The sequence below is a fragment of the Ictalurus punctatus genome, chromosome 21, assembly GCF_001660625.3.
Source record: "Ictalurus punctatus breed USDA103 chromosome 21, Coco_2.0, whole genome shotgun sequence".
In the NCBI taxonomy this organism is placed as follows: Eukaryota; Metazoa; Chordata; class Actinopteri; order Siluriformes; family Ictaluridae; genus Ictalurus; species Ictalurus punctatus.
In genome coordinates, this window is record NC_030436.2 from 12968898 (window position 1) to 12990004 (window position 21107).

Here is a 21107-nt window from a genome sequence, read left to right on the forward strand (position 1 = left end):
TTTTACCACACACATTAGGGCTGCACGATTATGGACAAAATGATCATCATCATGATTATTTGGATCAATATTGAGATCACGATTATTTATCACAATTATTCAATGATTTTAGGGACAACATATTCTTATTGCACTTTCACATTTAAATAGAGGCCGCTGCTTCCACCTTCATGTTGTGTGCTACGTTCCTGCTAATGTACAAATCCTTGCATCAGATTAGACTGATCCTTAAAGTGCATCATCTCGTAGAAGCAAAATATCAATAAAATTGTACCCAAAATATAGGATAAGTATAAATAAAAATGACATCAACCAAATGAAAATGTGCATCAAATATAACAATATGCAACCAAATGAAAACAATTCAGGCGTATGCAGAATAGGCAATAACATTGTTTACAGGAGGACAGCCGCAGCCAAATCGCCCAATAGAGCGGTGACGCAGGGATGACGCCATTTTTGTACTGGAACCAGGAAGTTAGCATCACACCTGTTCCCTCGACAAAAATCCAATAGGATTTTCACATAGGCTTTTGGATTATTGCAAAAAAAAACAAAAGCTCTGTGATCAACAAAAGTTGACACTTCTAACAAGTTTTGTCCATCAAGATCATTTTCACAAATGAACACGACTTTTATGAAGTTTGAAGTCTAAATACAATATCCAGAAATAAACAGCTAACCGTATGCTATAAACTACACCACAGTCGCTCAACTTCAATGTTACCATCGCCAAGCTTCCGAGAACTTTTCCAAACTTTATTTAAAACATAATACGTATTTTCATAATACGTATTTACTCTGTGGATGAATCTTCATTTTTTTTTGTGGGGGGGTATTGCGCACAGCACACCTGAACCAGTTTATTTGCAAAGACTTTTCCTGTTCGGCTTGATGTCGTTTAATGTCCCCAACAATGTCTGTAGTCTCATTTAGAAACTTGTCATGATTTCCCCTCGCGCAAGTGCTTGAGCTCGTAGCGTGCTCTGAAACCCAAAGCGAAGCTGGCAGCGTGAGCACTAAAATGCTAACTTATTTCCAGGTTTTGGCATTACAAAATGACGCCATCTCTGCACCACTCTATGGTGATTGGCTGTAAGTTTAGGAAGCGCTTGATTTGAAGTGCAGCGGAGTTTTCTATGAGCGGAGGACGAACTTTAAACGTCAGTATCACAGTTGATATTCATGTAATCGTGGGCAGCCAAAATCGTAAAGGAGATCAATATTCGATTAATTGTGCAGCCCTAACACACACACACACACACACACACACACACACACACACACACCTGGCCTGAACCGCATTTGATAGAGGCCTTTCAGGGTCAATTCAATAGATGTCGAGCGCTGGCATCAATTATTGGAAGTGCATCAGCTCGTTTGATTTTTTTCTCTTTTTAAAAAAAAATTATTTAAATTTTTTTTTTTTTTTTTTTTTTACTGGTGCTTCCCTCTGTAAAAAATCACGGAAACATCAGGGACTATCTTGCATGATGGTGTAACGACCAGCTCAGGTTTAAAGTGAAATGTGATGCAGAACAACAAGCTTGATTTATGATATTTAAATACACTGGACATTTATTTATTTATTTTTTTGCACCACCTGCGTAGCGTCGCTGGGTATTTAGACACTTTCCCCTTTTTAGCGGTGCTGTTAGAGCCTGAAACATTTAAAGTCACCGATGTAGACGGATGAGTCATCTTGTAAAAGGAGAAAGAGCAAGACTGAGAGTGAAAAAGGAAGGGAGTGAGATGAAGGGAGGGAGAGGGAGCAGTAAGGCCTTTCTTTTGTGCCGCCCCAGCGATGTGGAGGTGGATCCAGAGCCTTAAGACCCACCATGGCATTGCCAGTGCATGGCTGCAGAGGAAACACATGGGCCGATGATTTACATCTACTGCCTACGAGCTCCAGCTCATGCTCTTTAATCTGAGAGCAGTGCCTCCTCTCGCTCATTCTCTTATTTTTACTCCCCCGTCCCTCATTCTGCCCCCACACTTCATTCTGTCTCGTTCAGTTCACGTTGCATTATTGGCATGACTGTTTCTTGTACAGTATTATATACTTGTTCTATCTGGATTAAGTCAACAAATATGTATAACATGTAAGCTACAGAAAGCCAATAACACCAATAGTATAATTTTTTTATTATTTATTTTACTTCTGTCTATCTTCATGCTTGGAACTAAGGAGTAGGAAAAAAATTGATTAGATGTATCTTGAATCTGCATAAATGCAATGATCTCCATAATCAGATTTTTTTTTTTCAAGCAACAAAGCAGTTCAAATACAATATGAAGCAAATCATATAGATAATAGATACTAAAAATATATTTTTAGCCATCACTCCAGACCAACTGGGTGGTGAAATTTAAAGGCACAGCCCAGCAAGTGTGCTATGTGTACATTACAAACTAGCTACGCTAGCTAGCCGATTTGAAGATGGCGAAACTCAGAGCTCCAATTTGAGAGTGACTATGCAACATTTGTGGCTTTTGTGAATTCAAAGGGCAAAAAAACTGGTCATGCAAGCCAGTTGCAAGCTCTCAGATACCAAGATGTATTATTTAATACAACACACCTCTGAAATCACAACACATGTTTCCACCCAGGCATGGAAGAAAAACCGATTTGAAAAACCGTTGCTGTTCCTGCTCAACAGAGAACCCTGGAGCAAGTGGCAAAAACATCCACTTAATCCAGAAACGGCAAAAGAAAATAAGACTGGGCGAGCTCAGCAGTCTTTTAAGATCATTACATGTCACTCTGTACAAGGAGATCGCAGTATTGCGATGGCCGGATTCTCTGACAGGCTATGAGCTAGACCTGTGATTAAAGAAAGTTTCTGCTTACGTTATCAATCAGCGCAGTCTGGGCTCAAGCAGAAAACAGTATCGTGTAAACAAACATTCTTCAATGTTAGCTTGAGGTATTTTTTTTTTTTTTTTTTTTAAATTATTACTTATTTATTTTCCCTGTTTGTTAGCAAGTTGCAACTCCCGTATCTGTAGCTATTCCATGCATTTTGCGTTCTCCTATGATGTCCTCCTCTTGGTGGATTTTAGACAAGCTTTATAGCACTGAGATTTGAGTCAGAAATTTCTGACACTGCCAAAACACGTCTGTGGTATTTGGTTGTAGTGGCTGTAAATCAGCAGCCAGTGAGCACGACACGATATGTTGATATGTCAATAACTCTCGAACAAAGAGTTCTTTTACTGTGAATCTTTTTCTAATCTTATCATGGCACCCAGAATCGAAATCCCATTGAATCATATGGAGCCTAAGCATTCCCACTCTTCCACAAACACCCCTTTCTCTCTCTTTGTCAGTCCACTGACCTTCACTTCACACAAACACCAACACCTGCAACTCCCCTCCACCTCCCTCCTGATACTCAACCTGCATTCAAGATCTGTGAAGAAGAGGTGTGCCATGTTTTTCGGAAACAAAAGACTAGGAAAGCTTCAGGCTCCGATGACGTCTCACCCGCGTGTCTCAGACTCTGTGCTAACCAGCTGGCCCCAATCTTCACACAAATCTTCAATAGATTACTGGAGCAGTGTGTAGTCCCATGCTCCTTCAAATGCTCAATAATCACCCCTGTCCCAAATATCCTAAAAACCACAGGATTTGACAATTGTAGACCTGTTGCCCTGACGTCTGTGGTCATGAAATCATTTGAGAGACTGGTGTCGACCCACCTGAAGGACATCACTGGACCCTTTCTAGATCCCCTTCAATTTGCTTATTGAGCAAACAGGTCTATGGAGGATGCAGTTAACATATGATTGCATCATATTCTGCAACATCTGGACAGACCTGGAACATATGCAGTGATTTTTTTTTTGTGGACTTCAGTTCAGCATTCAACACAATCTTCCCAGCTATACTCCAGACCAAGCTACACCAGCTGTCTGTTCCCATATCCATCTGTCAATGGATTACCAGCTTTCTGATCCAGTCAGTAGCTTGTGAGACTGGGGAAATTCACTTCCAGCACCTGTATAATCAGCACTGTTGTCCCCCAGAGATGCTCTCCCCCCACTTTCCTCCCAGCACTGGTGCCCCCCCCACTACTCTTCTTCCACTACACTAATGACTGCATCACCAAGGACCCCATCTGTCAAGCTCCTGAAGTTTGCAGACCACACCACTTTCATCAGCCTTGTCCGAGGTGATGATGAGTCTGCATATAGAAGGGAGGTTAAACAGCTGACTGTCTAGTGCAGTCAAAACAACCTTGAGCTGAACATGCTCAAAACGGTGGAGATGATTGTGGACTTTAGGAGGAACACCACAACACTGACTCCACTCACCATTCTAAACAGTACTGTGGCAGCAGTGAAGTTATTCAGGTTCCTGAGCACTGCCATGTCACAGGACCTGAAGTGGGAGACCCACATTGACTCCATTGTGAAAAAGGCCCAGCAGAGATTGTACTTCCTCGCCAGTTGAGGAAGTTCAACCTGGAACAGATGCTGTTGATGCATTTCTACTCAGCAGTCATTGAGTCTGTCCTCTGCACTTCAGTCACTGTCTGGTTTGGTTCAACTATGAAATCAGATATCAGAAGACTACAAAGGACAGTTCAGACTGCTGAAAGGATTGTTGGTTGCCCCCTGCCCTCCCTTCTAGAAGTGTACACTTCCAGAATGACGAAGAAGGCTGGAAAAATCACTCTGGATCCCACTCACCCTGCCCACTACCTTTTTGAACTGTTGCCTTCTGGCCGATGATTCAGAGCTCTGAGCACCAAAACCATCAAATTCAGGAACAGTTCCCCCAAGGCTATCCATCTCATGAACCGTTAAATTGCCCCATTGAGCAGTAATTATGTGCAATACACAGTTTAGTCTTTTTTATACTTATCCAACTTCCTCTGCCATTACATTACAATCCCTTGCACTATATATAACAGATTTATATCGGATTTGCACTACGTTACATATACACTTTATTGTCTGTTCTGCTGTTCTTGTTTATTATTATTATTATTATTATTATTATTATTTTATTAAAAAAATTTTGTCGGTCTTGTTGCTGTTTTGTACTGTTGTGCACTGAAAGCTCCTGTCATCAAGGCAAATTCCTTGTATGTGTAAGTATACTTGGCAATAAAGCTGATTCTGATTTCTCTCATTCCTAGGGCTGGGCAATATATCTATAATATTAATATCATCAATGGTTATGCAATACACCTTTTTGAAATATTGTTGGTATGGTGATGTGTTGATTTTTTATTTATTTTATTTATTTATTTATTTTTTTAATATTACAAATTAAATGGTACTGAATGGATGCCGTTGATTGCCATTGACAAAAAAAAACTTAATCTTTGTTTTTGTAGGCATTAAAGAAAAGTTTCGTCAAACTCAGTTGAACTGTTTTTTATTTGTTACTACTGTTTTGCGAACAGTTTGTTTGCTATATTATATATTGTGATGCACATTGTGCATTGTAGAAATTATCGTGATGATATTTTTCTCATATCGCCCAGACCTACTTATTCCCACTTCCATCATTACACATCAAGCGCACAGTAATCTAAGTAGCGCACAGTAATCTAAGTAATGCACACTGTCCACATACATCTGTCACTGCTGAGGGTGAAAACGACTCTTGAGGAGGAACTTTATCATGCAGCAAGACAACGATCCAAAACACACTGCCACCTCAACAAAGGACTTTATCAGGAGGTTTTAGATGGGCCAAAGTCAATCACGAGACCTTAACACATTTGAGAATTATTTCACTCCTGAAGAGGAGACTGAAGGGAGAAACCCACCGAAACAGACAACAACTGAAAGAGGCTGCGGTACAAGTCTGGAAAAGCATCATAAAAGGAAAAAAAAACAACAGTTTAGTGCCGCCTCAACATGGGTGCCATCTTTTGTTACACAGCATGTAACATTGTTTTGTGAGGGTGAAAATGGACAATACAGTTAAAAACAGAACGCGTCTACTCAATTCAGCATGAACCAAATAAGTCAGAGTCGCAGCAGAGATCAGCAGGAGTCAGATTTCATTTATCACGTGACGAAAGTGAGGCGAGCTGACTGACAAAATGATGGTGGAAGATTTGGTTTAATATAAGTGAGTTTGTCCTTGTACTGTTTTGTTGTTGTTGTGTTTTTCATTAAGAATAATAATGAACCCACCATTAAAACAATTGCCACCTCCAAATTGCAGCTAATTTGAAAGTGAAATCCGCACGGGCATTCATAAGAGATTTAAAAGCGGGAAATGCGCCAAAGAAGCGCCAAAGCCCCCTTTCACAGCAACTATTCTGGCAAGCTCTGCATGCAGGGTTACCATCTTCTATTAAGTTTCCCTCAGCATTTTCATAAAACCCAAAATACGACCACACTTCGGATTTGGTCCTCTTGGAAGGCTGGAAATTCTCCAGAGAGCCGTCATTGTCTTCTGCCGTATTGTCTAACTGAACTAAATGATCGCAGCAAGCTTAGTGACAACCGTCCATCTCTTTATAGTCAAATATAAAACCTGTTCAAATGATTTCAGTGCATCAGTACTTTTTGTACATTTTCAGCACATTTTAACAATACCTTGATGATATTGAAAACCGTGGTAGTTTTGGTCACGATATTAATGTTATAAATGTGATATTAAATTTTCATCCCGTTACATCTCTAGTCAGGCCGTATTCCAAATGCCTTTCCTGTTCACTGAACATGGACCCTATTAAGGATGTAAAATAATGGTGTTCTAGAACCTAATGTAGTGCCCTATATAACTAAGTTAGATTCAGCCACGACAGGAGTGACTTTAGTAAATGCCTGTTTGGAAATCGGTAACAAGCGAGATGTAGAAATCTAAGACAGAATCCTTTGTAGTAATTTTATCTGTAAAGAGATAAATGATACACAATTTTCAATTAATAGAATATTACCGTAAGCAAAGTTTAAATGACACGCATATATTCAGGCACAATAAGAACCACTCGTTAAGGAGAATCCATACAATACTGTACATCAGAAGGAAGTTTAGTATTGACTCTGCTTGCTTGGAACCTCGACTGAGGTGGTACTAAAAATAATGTACCAGGTAGCCAGTACTATCTCAGAAAGCCCCCAAAAAGCAAGTCAAGTCAAGCCTTACCATGCAGTGGAAAAGTGGCTTATATGTTTGAGTGTGCAGATGAGGATGTGAGACAGCTGGACAGAGAAAAGGACTAAAGTGCTGCTGCATCGCTTTCTTTAGGTAAAGCTGAAGCAAGGGCTATATGTCCTACTTGAGTCGAACGGCATTGTGGGTAATGGAGGAAACCATTAACCAAAGTGAAAATACCATCATATTGATGAAAGAAGTTTAAACTACAAAAGTCAAGAAATAATTTCATTGCAAAATGAATCTTGGATACCATTTTAAGATCATATTAATTAGCTATTAAGATTAATAGTCATTCAGGGTGGATTTTTCCTTTTTTCCTAAGCGATTGATGCTGATGGTTCAGGTGCACTATGACACTGCAATAAAAGGTCAGGTTTGATTACAGAGCGCCTTTAAATTGCATTTTAGTATGATCATATTTGTATCATATTTACCCATGTCTTGGGCAGTTTTTTTTTTTTAAATACGTGTTCCACTTTCTGAAAATGAATGATTTTTATTAAGCTTATGATATAAACTTTGACAAGACGTATTCAAATGAAAAGATAAAGAAATTCAGTTTTAACAAGTGCAGTGAATCCAGAACATTGCTATTGCTTTTTAATCGCTGCTCAGAGTATGATGTCAGGTTTGCGGAGGCTCAGCAGCTCAGATTGACACATGAATATGCATGAAGAACTTTACGTGGGCAGCTCAGGCACTTCCCTCCTTCCACTCCTCATCTGCCCTCAGAGCACCAGCTCTGACTCTCTGTGTGGGCTTTCCAGCATTGCTTTAATGCACGACTGGTGCCAAAAGTTCACAGACAAGCACGCAACTTGTTCCCCATGCATAAATAATACATCGTTAATTGAGAACATTGAAGCCGACTAAAGGCACCGAATCAAACAAATGTGTAATTAGAAAATTGACATATAAATGTTGTGTATGTTGATGGAGGATTTTTCACATTCACACATCAACATTTTTTAAAACTGGAAATATGCATGTTAGGCTTAACTTTGACTAAGCAAAATGCAACCTCCAACAACAAAAATGTAGCATGTTGTTAGCACATACAAGCACTTGTTTGCTTGTATTCATGGAATGAACAGTTGGTCTCACTGATTATTGATTTTTCTATATATATTTTTATTTACACAGAGAAGGGACATGCTAATCCAGGGAGACAGGTTTTTTTTTTTTTTTTTTTATTGCTTGGATTCTAGCTGCCTGTGGTGTTTGATTAGGTCCTGTAGGTTTGGGACCTGTAACACCCACACATTTAGTCTTTTTAGTGACCGAGACTCCAGTTTCATAAGCTGATGCCATCCAGTTTGGAAAGTCTCCATGGTTCCTCATAAGATTTTATCACCTTTTTGCACAGCATGCTTGTTCTCATCCTGACAACTTTCTTTGTAATTTCTTACACCTCATTCTTGTCACCTGTCTCCTCCTATTTTTTTATTGCTTACTTTTTTTTATTGCTTCTATTAAAGTGTCATATTATAACACAGATGGGGTGTGGACATCAAGTCACAGCAAGATGCCACTCCAGACCTCCAGGCCAAATGATTTCCCCCACTTTGCACTGTATAATTTGCCTCAACTTACTTAAATCACTTTTATTATATATAATATAACACACTCACATACTTCTAAAAGGTGCCATTATTTTCCATTTATAAAATGAACATTGAACCCTGAATCTCATCATACAGAATTCACACATGATGCTTAAAGGTGACATTCATTCATGCTGTAATTCAACTTGATTTACTGATAAAGATGATATAAACAAAATAGTCTGACTCAATTATTGTGAAATTCCTACTGAAATATGAACCTACACATTACGGGTTGCACAGTCTCGTTGACTAGTCTAACTTTGTTAATCAGACTAGATGAAGCCAATTCTGCACACAACTTTACATGTTGGGGAAATGTATTATTTTGAATTTTCTCTTGCTTTAATGACCAGTTAACACTTTCTTCATATCATTTTGTATGAAATGGAGAGGTGTGCACGAGATCTCAATCCCCAACTCTGTTCACTTCCAAAGGAGTTCCTCCCACAGTTAATATTTGTTGTCCATTAATGTTACATAAAATCCATTGTGCCCAGTGCTCTGTGAAAGAGCGCTTTAAGTTGCGGGTTGCATATCACTATCCAATCTCACACCTCTAGATTAGAGTCAGATCAGCGCTGCATGCTAGCTCAAAGACACCAATCCTGATGATTTAGTATTGGGTCTACTGAAGCCTGAGTAGAAAAACCGTGGTTGAAAAAACAGTAGTCTACACTGCTATAGACATCACAGCCTCCATCCATCATTAAGCTATAAGGAGCTTCTGTGTCTCGATTATTTTGAACATTTATTGCAATGATTTGTTTACAGTGTAGCCTAAAAAAGCATTGAAGCTGGGAATTTAATTTGTGCATTATGGTGTGTTCTTTGCTGCACAATAAAACAACCTAATAATAGCAAAAATGTCCTGAACCTTTTTTTTTGTTGTTGTTGTTTTGCTTTAACTATGAACAAAAGATGATTAATCTTCTACTTTTTTAGTTACTGTTCAACTAGTAAAAATTAGTCCTGCAACTATTACTACTTTTGCTCACCCTGGGCCATCCATTTATTCTTGCACAAAAGCACCTGGGAAGTTCTGCTAGAACCTGGTCTGTTTTTCCCTTTTCCTCTGGCAGCTTGTGACATTTTATATGGACAATGCTATTTTGTTCGTGGTATCTGACATTTTCATTACCCACGATTTACACACATCTGTTACATCAGAGTAATGTGTGAGTTAAACCCAATCTGATGTCCTCTGGCTGGCTCCATGCATCACGTACACACAAACACACCCATTTGTTTTAATTTGCAGGGAGATATATTGAGCTGTAACGATAGCTTCTTCAAAAAACCTTGATGGTGGTGTATTCCTTGTGTTTTGATGTCATGGGTCATACAGAGGTCAGCGAATGCAATTTTGTTGGTAGTTCATCATCGTTTATACTGGACCGTTATGGATTCAGGTCATCCCCCTGTGCTGCACTATTTTATTGTTGGTCCTAAATTAGTTCTAAAGAAATAACACACAAATATAATGCATTTTAGAGGCATTCTAACATTTTACACGAAGCATCCAATATATTAGCACATGAAGGGGCCAGATCTTAAGCGATAAGAATAGAAATACCCCCCCACCCTTTTTTTTGTGTCTTGTTCTAAAATTCAGTCTATGAACATTGCTGGGTTGTTAAAATATACTCATAATACAGTTGTTTGGCAGCCTGTGATGCCACTTTTTCCATTTTCAATACAGCACTGCTCTAGGTATCTGAGATTGAGACTGAAGTGATACTAAGTAATCCATCTCTGCAAGTTTCTTTTGCCACGTTAAAATAATTTTTGAGACTTGCTCCAGCATGCCTTAAGACACTTTGTGTCCTGTGCAAGATGTGTGTTATGTCAGTCAACACACATTCATGGTATAAAATACACAAGTAGAAAATCTCATACCAAACGATTGTTCATTCATGTTTCATATCCAGCCCTCTCTAAAGATTGTGTGGTGTCCTGTCTGATGACTGTTGAGGTGAGTTGGTAGAGATTTTTGTACTGTATAAATAGGTTTGGGAATTGATGTCAGGTTGTGCTGTATTAGGGGATCGTTCAGCTATTTTGAAAGCGTTAGTTCCTAATTTACAGCCTAAAAAACATTCACACAATGAGTGCTCAGAGATTTATTGTTTTATTGTGGTTTTTAGGACCTCATGCTTAAACTTCCAGAGGGATACCAATAATAAAGTGAAGTAAATTAGTCTTATGGAGTGGTTATGTGTATATGCTGATGATCTACCTCCTCTTACATTTCCAGACATCTTTTCTTGTCTGGTGGATGGTAAACACATTTGTCACTCGAAGCCCATGTAGAGTTTATGCATGAATTGGTTACAGGACCTGCAGGATTACTAGAAGAATGTAATAACACAGTCGTTGAAAACACTGTATGCAGGTCATGTTACAGGTACATGTCCTTTTTGTTATCCTAGTCCAAACCCATTTCCTGCTAATAAAACAATGAAATTAAAAATTACTCTTGCTGGGCATGTATTAAATACAACATTCTGTTATGAGTATTTGTTCCTTTTATTAGTGATTTGCTATAAAATCTTAGACATCAAATTATGCATGCAGAGCATTAGAGACGTTAATGATGGGGGGGGGGGGGGGGGGGCTAACTAGGTGTTTATAACGGCATACATGCAGAATGCTTAACTACACTGTAAGAAAAAAACTTATTAAACAGTGTTTTTACATGGAGAACTACTGGTGAAAATTCTATCAATCAAAATGCATTTTGGTTGCTAGGTAGATTTCACACAACCTAACCAAATATCACAGTCTGTATGAAATCGGGTATTCCCGTAATATCCACCTAAAGCTGGAAAATGTCAGTATACTATACAGAGCAACATTCTTCTGAAATGCGTAATATGTCATTTTTACAGTCTGTTATAGAATTTTTAAACCATAGCCATCATGGGTATACCATAATGGCCCACTTAATGAAAAGTTGTCAACTGGCTAGGCTTGCTGTCTAACAAGATGACTGATAAACTCTGCCAAAATGGCAAGATGATTACATCACATTCCCAAGCAAGATGTGATGAGCAAAGTAATGAAGTCCTGAGTTGAGCTTTAACTCACACAAGATTACTGTCTACTCCTCCACCATAACCCTGCTATTTAGACTAGTATTTAAGATTATTTGTACAAGTGTTCATCTCGGATGAGAATCGATGCTTAGCACCAGAGTTAGCTATGTTGCATTTGCAGTCCCTGGGTAGGTAAATAGCAATAAAACTACTAGATGTCCAAAAAGTACACAACAACCCGAATTCCAACCCTAAGAATGTCTAACCTTGACATCACTAGCCCCAGCAAACCACCATAAATACAGAGCGTGCACGTGTGCGCACACACACACAGTCATTCACAAAGGAAGTAAAATCATAGGATATAAATATTATTGATAAATGGATAGGAGGGGATACATATGATTATTATGTCAAATATATGGTTTAATACATGATTGATTATTTAAAGTCCTTTTTTTTTAAACTTCTAATCATAATGAGGATATGTGCAACATCATCAGTGTGTTTATTATCGCCACTTTGTAGTATATAACTTCATGACGGTTAACATAGGAATTGATTTTTGGATTTTGCTCATTGGTCAATATGGTCACATTCTGATTCCTTCTTCAGATAGTGTGCTATCTGCATTCTTCTGCATACACGAGCTCAGAGATGCCCATGATGGTCTAGTGTCACTGTGATTGACAGGAGAGACAGAGTATGCAATCCCTCCCACCCAGAGAGCATGACCAGTTTTGCTTTCTACAATCCCAGCCATGAATGGTTGTGTTATCTTTGGGAATGGAATGGTCGCATGATCTCCAGACTAAAAGGCGAATGCTTTTCTGTTGTACTCCTCTAAAGAACTACATAGGAATTTTTAATAGCTTGATACAGGCCTGAAAATGTTAACACCTCAAAAGAAAGTTCATTGTTAGAAAATGCTTACCATTGTTTATTTATTTATTTTCATTAATCCCAAGTGAGAACTTTCATCATTCCCAGCTGGTTTTTAATCATTCCCCAGCTGCTAATTTAGTAGTATTTAAGTATTTTTTTAATTATTATTATTTTTTTATTTAAGTGGACCCGAATGGAGCTGGACCGCTATCTCACATGAACACAGAGCTTTTATCTCGACCACTAGCAGAACTCATATTGCCAGCTTAATTGAAGACCAAAACCCTACGTACCCTCGCTCTGTCTTTCTCTTATTCTTCTTTCTTTGTCTTATTCTCATTCTCATTTTTTTTGGCTCACTTCACTCACTCAAATGCACCCCACGCATGCAAAACAAACTGGGTTGAGTGGTGGTGAAAACAGTGAAGCAAACGACTCTTTCTACATGCCACAACTGAAGATTACAAAGAGATTCATCATTTATGTATGACCAGAGCAAAATACAACTTAAAATGCCATGGAACATGCAAGTGTTTTTTTTTGTTTGTTTGTTTTTTGGTCAAAACCCCCCCCCCCCCCCCCCCCCCCCCCCCCACACACACACACACACACACACAACGCAGGCTTTCTGAAATCTTTTTTTTGTTCTATGATGGAAAATCATTTATTCTTTATAAAAGAAATTCTGAGTGATAGAACTTTGTGAAAGAGACTCGATGTTGAAATGCTGTAGGTTTTTATTTTATAATGGATTTTGTCAGTTCAAGAAACAACCTCATTCTGGGGCTCAATGGTGTCAGCGTTTCCTTTTAAATCACTTGCATACTTTTCATTACACTTTTGGCAAGGAGGGCATTGTTGACTTGCTTCACAGTCCAATTTTGTTTCCTCAAATGTTTTTTTATTTATATATATTTTTTTTTTTGGCAGATACTCTAAGCTGAAGTGAACCTGCATTTAAAAGATGTGGTAACATGCTCGCCGTGGACAGACGTTCTCTTCAGAGATCCTTCCTCTAATGGTTCTCTTCCATTGTCCTGCAAGACGTCAGCAGTGTTCTTCCTTCAGAACTTGAAAACTCGTCAGAAAGCTGCCAATTGTTTAAAGCATTCCTGTTAAGTGAAGTCTTACATTTTTCAACTGGTCTACTCAAAGTGTCAGAACGCCAGCCAGAGACAGAAAACATGGCTAACAACACTGCAGACCACCCACCTGGGAACTCTGTGGCTGAAGGCAATCATGATGGGGACTTTGGCTGCACGTTGATGGATCTCCGGGAACTAATGGAGCTCAGGAGCGCAGAGGCGGTCAACAAGATCAGAGACTCTTATGGAGATGTGCAGGGGATCTGTCACAGGCTGAAAACTTCTCCTATTGAAGGTGAGATTATGCACACACACACAACTACATTTAAGCAAGTAATTGGAAGTAGATAAAGGAATTTTTCCATCCAAATATTGTGCAAATTTAAATGGAAATTCCAAAATGGAGACTCTTGCGTGAATATTCCGAAGAATATGCAATACCCATACTCTTTAAAAGTCTATAACTACTAAGAATATGAATGCAGATGAAGCCCCAGAAGCAACAGTGCACTCATGTCACATTACAAAATCTGCATGATGCATTTCATTTTATTGCAGTTGCAGCTCTCTCCTGAAGCTATGTTTCAGTCAGTGGTTCAGTAAATACAACGTCCTGACATATCTGTATTGACAGTTAAATGTAAACATATATCAAAAAAGGGATTGCATAAAGTTTGTTAATCCAATTAGAGTTTCACTCCTAAACTCGGGAGGCAGTTAGGACCGATGCCAGAACATGCGCTGTTACATTAGAGCTACAGGCTGAAATATTGAGCTGACATTCAGTAAAGCTTTTGCTGTGCGTCTAATGTTTCTGTTATTTATTTCACTATATTACATCTCTCAAACACACACACATACACTCTACCGCCGACAGGAGCAAAGTTTCATTGCTGTGGAAAAATGATACTAATATCCTATAATATGGATACATTTCCTTTGTTTTGGCCTTTGGGCCCAACTGAAACTGCATTTTTGACCTGTTTTTTTTTTTTTTAAACCCTAGATGTCTAGCAACAGATACATTTAACATGTGTTGTAAGTGTGGATCGGTGAAGGGGGGGGTATTTGAAAATAATATTAATTCTGATTGTTTTGTAATGCATCTGCACCAAATGTAGAACAGAGAGCGAGCTAATTTACCTCCTGCAGGTGCCATTTTGGTCACTCTTTTACAACTGGACAGAGCTGTATACAGCAGAAATGCCACATTCCTACGTGAACGGGGAAGTAGTTTTATGACCAACCTCTGTATGTTCAATGCCATATCTCTGTATGCTCAATCTTTGTTGCCATAGATCATACAAAAAACAGTGCATAGGTGGCATGTGTTCATACCCAGTACCCTGAATTTGGTCACCTGCCAATTCACACCCCCCAGCCTGCTCTGTTATGTTAACATTTTTGGAATAATTAGTTTCCATAATTTGGCATTAGCCATTAGCTTTCTTTGTATTATTACCTTCATTTGTTGCTGGGTGGTACCCTCTTTTATACCTTTTTTGTACCTAGAATATACACTGTATGTGGGCCTTCCCCAAACTTTTCATGCAAAGTTGGAGGCACATGATTATCTGGAATGTATTTGTATGCTCTAGCATTACAGTTTCCCTTTATTGGGACTAAGAAACCTAGTCCAAGCATGTTCCAGCATGACAAGAGGTCCATAAAGACATGGTTTGTCAAGGTTGGTTTGGAAGCACTCAAGTGACCTGCACACAGCCCTGACCTCAACCCCACTGAACACTGTGAATTGGAGCACGGACGTCACGGCAGTGCTCCTTTCCCGACATCAGTGCTTAACCTTACTCATGCTATTATGGCTGAATGGGCTGAAATCCCCACAGCTACATTCCAACATGTAGTGAACAGCCTTCCCAGATGAGTGGAAGCTGTTATAGTAACGGGGGGGCAACTCCATATTAATGCCCTGCTTTTGGAAGAGGATGTTCAACAAGCATACATGGGTGTCATGATCAGGTGTCCACACACTTTTGGCCATATAGTGTGTCTTCATTTCCAGGTGAAAGTTAGATTTAAGGTACAAAGGTCTACCCTTGAGGGTACCACCTGAGCAACAAGGAAAGGTATAGTTTAGTACGGTAAAGCAAACTTTAATGATATTTAATTAGATTTTTTCACCTATAGAATTGTCATACTAGATTTCTTATGTGAAAATTCAGAATTTACATAAAAACAAATTGATGGAATCCACATGCGCCAACACAAGTAGTAATCCCCTGCTCAAGCAAGTGGCAGCTGGGGCATCTTCTGCATCGGTCCCCAATGCTAATGGGTAGATACTTATAGAAAGGAGCATTGCTGTAGCAACTAATGGGCTGAACTAGAGAAAGTATCCAATTATTGAGCTCAGTGACTTAATCTAGTACAGTAAGTCACATTTGATGGCTTGATGATTTTGCTCAGAGTATGGTTTCTTGCTATTTGCTGCTCTAGCTTCAGCCCAAATGGAATATTATGGATGGGAATTAGTTGTCTTGCTTAATGTAGGAGGTCTTGAAGGTTCTTTGCCGATATCTACAGTATTGTTTGAGGTGCTGGTAGAACTAGTAGCAAAGCTTCAAGTGCTGATGGTCCAATGTAATGGAGTTTCAAAGGATTTATCCTGATGTCCTTAAAGAGCCAGAAGCAAGAATCTTTCAATGCAGCCACATGTGAACATCATACTCGCCTTTTTCTGCATTGATATTTCTGACCCAATTCTCTTTGATAACCTTTGGAGTGTTCTTCAACAAAAAGGTAATGGCATTATTTTTGAGAACAGTACAACTCCTCACTATTTCAACATATGGCCTCAATAGTGCATTCCAGCACTGAAATTTGTTCCATGACATCTTCCTAATTACTTCATAGATCATTGCTTTTGTTCCATTTAGTAATCAAGGGACAGCTGTACTGATGCTTTGCACACAAGATATTACTCATTTTAATGAAGGCACCATAATTATGTTTTTTATTCCACCCTTAGGGGGGTGGGTGGAAAATGCAATGTTTGATCCAAATTAGATAAGTGTTTAGATTCTCAGGTCGATCTTGGAGAATCTTTGCCCTGCAGTATTTTGCGCTACTTCTTATGCGGATGATATACTGGTGCTGGTTGTTTGTGCACATATTGATACTAATGAGAATTTTTTTTGATGGGTTATTAAGAGGTTTGGGTGTAGTAGGTGGGAATCATTAGATCTTATAGTGGTGCTTTGTTTGCTTGACTGAACCATAGCTGTGTTAGTTTCCATTGCACTGTTGGCTGGTGGGAAAAATCTATTTCTTCATCTTTGTATCATGATATCTGCACCCTATTGCTCTATTGCCCAACCTTATTGCAAAATATGCTTAGTGCCTGGTTCTCACTGCGAAGTCCAGGGTAAAACTGATTGGTCATATTTGTTAGAACATTCCAGATGATGTCATCGACGTGACCACTTGGTCTCATACAAGACCAGTAGATGAAATGGAATTCTGAAAATCTGTAAGTACATGGGGGAAGAAAGCAGTTGATTTAAAAGATTTTGCACAAGATCCCTTGATCATGTTCCACACTGCTTCATAAACTATTGATGCAAGTTTTTGTAAGTATTAAGGTAATTATACATAACCGTACCATTATATGGGTAAGTGATGAGACGAAAAAAAAAAAAAACATGACCTTTCTACATTACACAATATTGGTTTAATGACAGCAAAATTGTAATGTTACATATTTAAAAACTGGGATACCTTTTTTTTTTTTTTTGAAATTCTGTAAAAATGAACTATTCAATACTGAAATTAGGGAACATTCCGTTTTACAAAATTTTGTATGCTTCCAGAGTATGTAATTGTTTTTAGAAAATACTAGCACTCCTACAATATCAAGTGTAAGAAAGTATATTTTGACATAATTTATTGCGATATTGATATTGTCCAGCCCGACTTCACTGCATATTTTCCTGAAACGTTTCATGGTTTTCTAATGTTGTTGGAAATGGGCAAATGTGTGACAGCTTGCACATAGTCAGGGAATTTTGCACCTAAAACAGGTGGCTCTATAAATAGAGATTAAGTATGATTTACGAGCCATCATTACGGCTGTCATGAGCAGCATAAAGGCAATTTGATTGCAGTTGCAGAAGGCATTTTTATTGTAGAGTAAAGAATAACAATTTCAAGCTAAATGGAGATATTTTTCATTTTTATAGTGCATCACCTTGATATTCTAGTCACCATCTGTAAATGTCACAGTTGGTAGTATGCAACTTTACCATTGTGTCATTGGAAAACTGCTTTCACATTGGGAAAAAAGAACCAACATCTGACTGTCAATGATAGTAGGACACAGTCACCCCCTAACACCCCCCCCCCCCCCCCCCCCCCCGATATTATGTATCTCAATGTTCTCAGATTTATAACAGATGCTTATTTAGTGTGCTGTTTTGTCTGGCAAAAAGGGGAAATGGGCTGTGATGAAGCATGTTTTGTTGCCTTCATTTCATTCCTCCACTGAGCTGATGGGACTATTAAGACAAAGTGAGGGTAGATCGAACAAGAGAGGAAGCAGTGCTTTGGATAGATGGAGCCTCTACTCTGTCATACTACATGTGCAGTAATATAGTCCTCTTTGGGCTAGGATTGATGATCACACATGATACAATCTATGCTTTTATCTGCAAAATTTTAAAGAAATGGCTCAGTCAAAAATCCTGTTTTATTTGTTAGTGTGTGTTACCATTATGCAGACGAGCAGAAGCTTTAAATGAAAAAAAAACAATCTAAAATGCCTAGCCTTTAATAACGCCAGAGATAGCATACTAATTGGTGCAATTATTAGCTTCTATTTAGTTTTCACCATCTTAACATTATCACAGGGGTGGGCAAATAATACATTCTTTACCTTGCCCTCTGAGCAAGTAAGTTGCACCATAAGTGCCACCATGTTGCTCAGTCCCATTAGTTAGCATAATGTAATGTTGTGCTAGGAAGCTAGTTAAGCGCATTAATATAGACTAAGGTAGACTGAAAGGATAACTCTGTGTAACTATATAATTTTCCTTTTCTAAGCATGTATCTAATGTAGCACATCAAAAAGTCAGCAAGTTGTTGTCCAATATTTCAGTTAACACATTCTGTCCGAGCATCACACACAAAAGATATAATTCGAGACTGGCTAGCACCTTTATTTTCTTTCCATATGTTTGGATTAGTGGTCACTGCACAGAGAGTGTTATATAGCAGCTTTGAGCTGCACTGTTTTTGACTGATTCTTCCTGTCACTGTTATAGTATGTGTAGTAAAATCATTCCTGGTAACTGGCAACCAGTTAGCGCATCACTTGATTTGTGCAGTGCAGCAGGCTTACAAGTACCACCTGATCCATAGCTGCATACCAAATGGTATCACAAAAACTTGTACTCACTTGACATGTCTACTTTTTATCCAGAGCAAATTACGGCGCAACAATACAAAGCATCTAGAGAATCTGCAATGATTCATAACTTGAGACACGAGAAAAAAAATGTTGGTTTGTTCAAGTACTGCAGTCACCTGGGTGCTGACAAAAAGATAATTTTAAACCCAAGTGCATAAACAATAATAAGTTCAGGAGACAGAGAAGTAATACTACTGTTAATGAAAAGGGCAATTTCTTCTCCCCAGCTTGGGTGTATAAATAATAGAAATGCCCGGTGGCTTGAAATTGAAGACCCGATTTATAAAGGTGAGTTTTGAATTAGAAGCCAATAGAGTGACCCCAATAGGAGACTTACAGTAGGTTGAAATCCTTTTAAGAATACCCACAGACACACACACTCGCACAAAGCTCTGAGTGAATGAGTGAGTATGTAGGACAGAAATGCTGTATTATGTGTTGGATCAAAATAGAACATTTCTTCCAAAGACAGGTCAGTGAGGAGCTTTCTCTCCATCTTCAGCTGTGAAATCTGATTGCTGAGGGCTGTGTATGTATGTTGATATGTGTTTTTATATTGTGTATGTATGAGACCTTTATGTTGACTTGAAGGCTAAGCACATCAGTCTCCTCAGATAAGCTGAGGCAGCATGGCTCCAGTAAAGGGTTAGGCTTGGGCAAGGCCATGGCCAGCCCGAAGATCTATACTGTCATAGTGATTTGTGTGTGTTTTGTATGTAAATACGATCATTGTTCAAAGTTGAATGAGTCTTTTCTAAGCTTCTTCAATGAGAGTTCTCATATGTGTGACCAGAGGCTTTCTTTCTTGCTTGCTTTAAAAAAAAAAATCTAATAGACCACATTTTTCTGGAAATATCTTTCCTTTTGTTTACCTGAATTTTCCCCCCATGGCTTATTTTCACAGTGTAATGGCCAGTTACCACCCCCAATAAAAGGATAGCTAAAAATATTCGCACAAAAAGGACTCCTTGAGCGGTTTCTATTCCCAGACTTTCTAAAAGTCGGCATGGTCCATATGTTGTTCTCATCTCCTCATAGTCCAGACAGGACAACCATATTTGGAATTCTCAAACCTCATTGACATCCAACAGGAGCTGCTTGTTTGTGCATTTTTGTATTTGTTGTGAAACAGGATGAGGTGGAAGGATGTTCTGTAAAAAGGCTTCCGAACCAGTAGTAAGGGTAGTGCATCTTCTAGTTGCATAAAATTGCTTGCTTACTTACCAAGGTCAGGATAATGATTTCCCAAACATCAAAGTTTGTTCCACAGTTTTAAATATTGTATTACTGAATAAAATATATTGTTGCACTGTTACAAATGATTACTTTAATGTGTCCAAGTTTACATGCTATAAAGAAAGTAGGCTTGTGCCATATAACGATTTAATCAGTACACAGTTTTTACACTGCCATGATATCCAATTGTATTTTATTATCAGACCTGACAACCTTTACATATTTTGTGTAGGAGCTCTGTAATTTAACATCGGCATACTCTGGTACGAGTTACTACTCAAAAATATGCCAAAAGTGCAGTCTTTTTCTCCCCAGTAAAACGGGAAATGACATGTGAATCTGGAATGCTCTGCGCAGTTGTTTTGAACTCTTCAATGTTAACTGACAGCACCTGGAATCCCTGAAAGTATTTTTATAAAGGTTATTGGTACTGGATGATTAAATTATTTATCACAGTTGGTTTAAATGGTAATCAGTAGCTCAAGCCTAAATGAAACATATAATTCATTCTGTATGTAGAGCTTATGGACTTTTTGAGCACTAGGTTGAATTGAGCAGTAAGATTAGCCTGAGTGAACCAACCTAACAGTTACTACCTTTCAATCCAAACACTGATTAATTTATTGATTTGGTCATTACTACTTGGACACGCATTAACTTTCCATGACTGTTACTTCCTTTGACAAGCCATATGTCAGGCTT

The 21107-nt window shown here is 38.6% G+C and overlaps 1 protein-coding gene across 6 annotated transcripts in view; it reads left to right on the forward strand.

Moving 5' to 3' along the window:
- atp2b4 (ATPase plasma membrane Ca2+ transporting 4) overlaps window positions 1–21107 on the forward strand; it is a 120443-nt gene that overhangs the window by 32028 nt on the left and 67308 nt on the right. For all 6 annotated transcript variants that reach the window (XM_053674228.1, XM_047149487.2, XM_047149488.2 and 3 more), the window contains one exon: window positions 13590–14039. In XM_053674228.1, the coding sequence (XP_053530203.1) occupies window positions 13844–14039 (196 nt within the window). In that variant the 5' untranslated portion in view covers window positions 13590–13843. The remainder of the gene's footprint in view (window positions 1–13589; window positions 14040–21107) is intronic.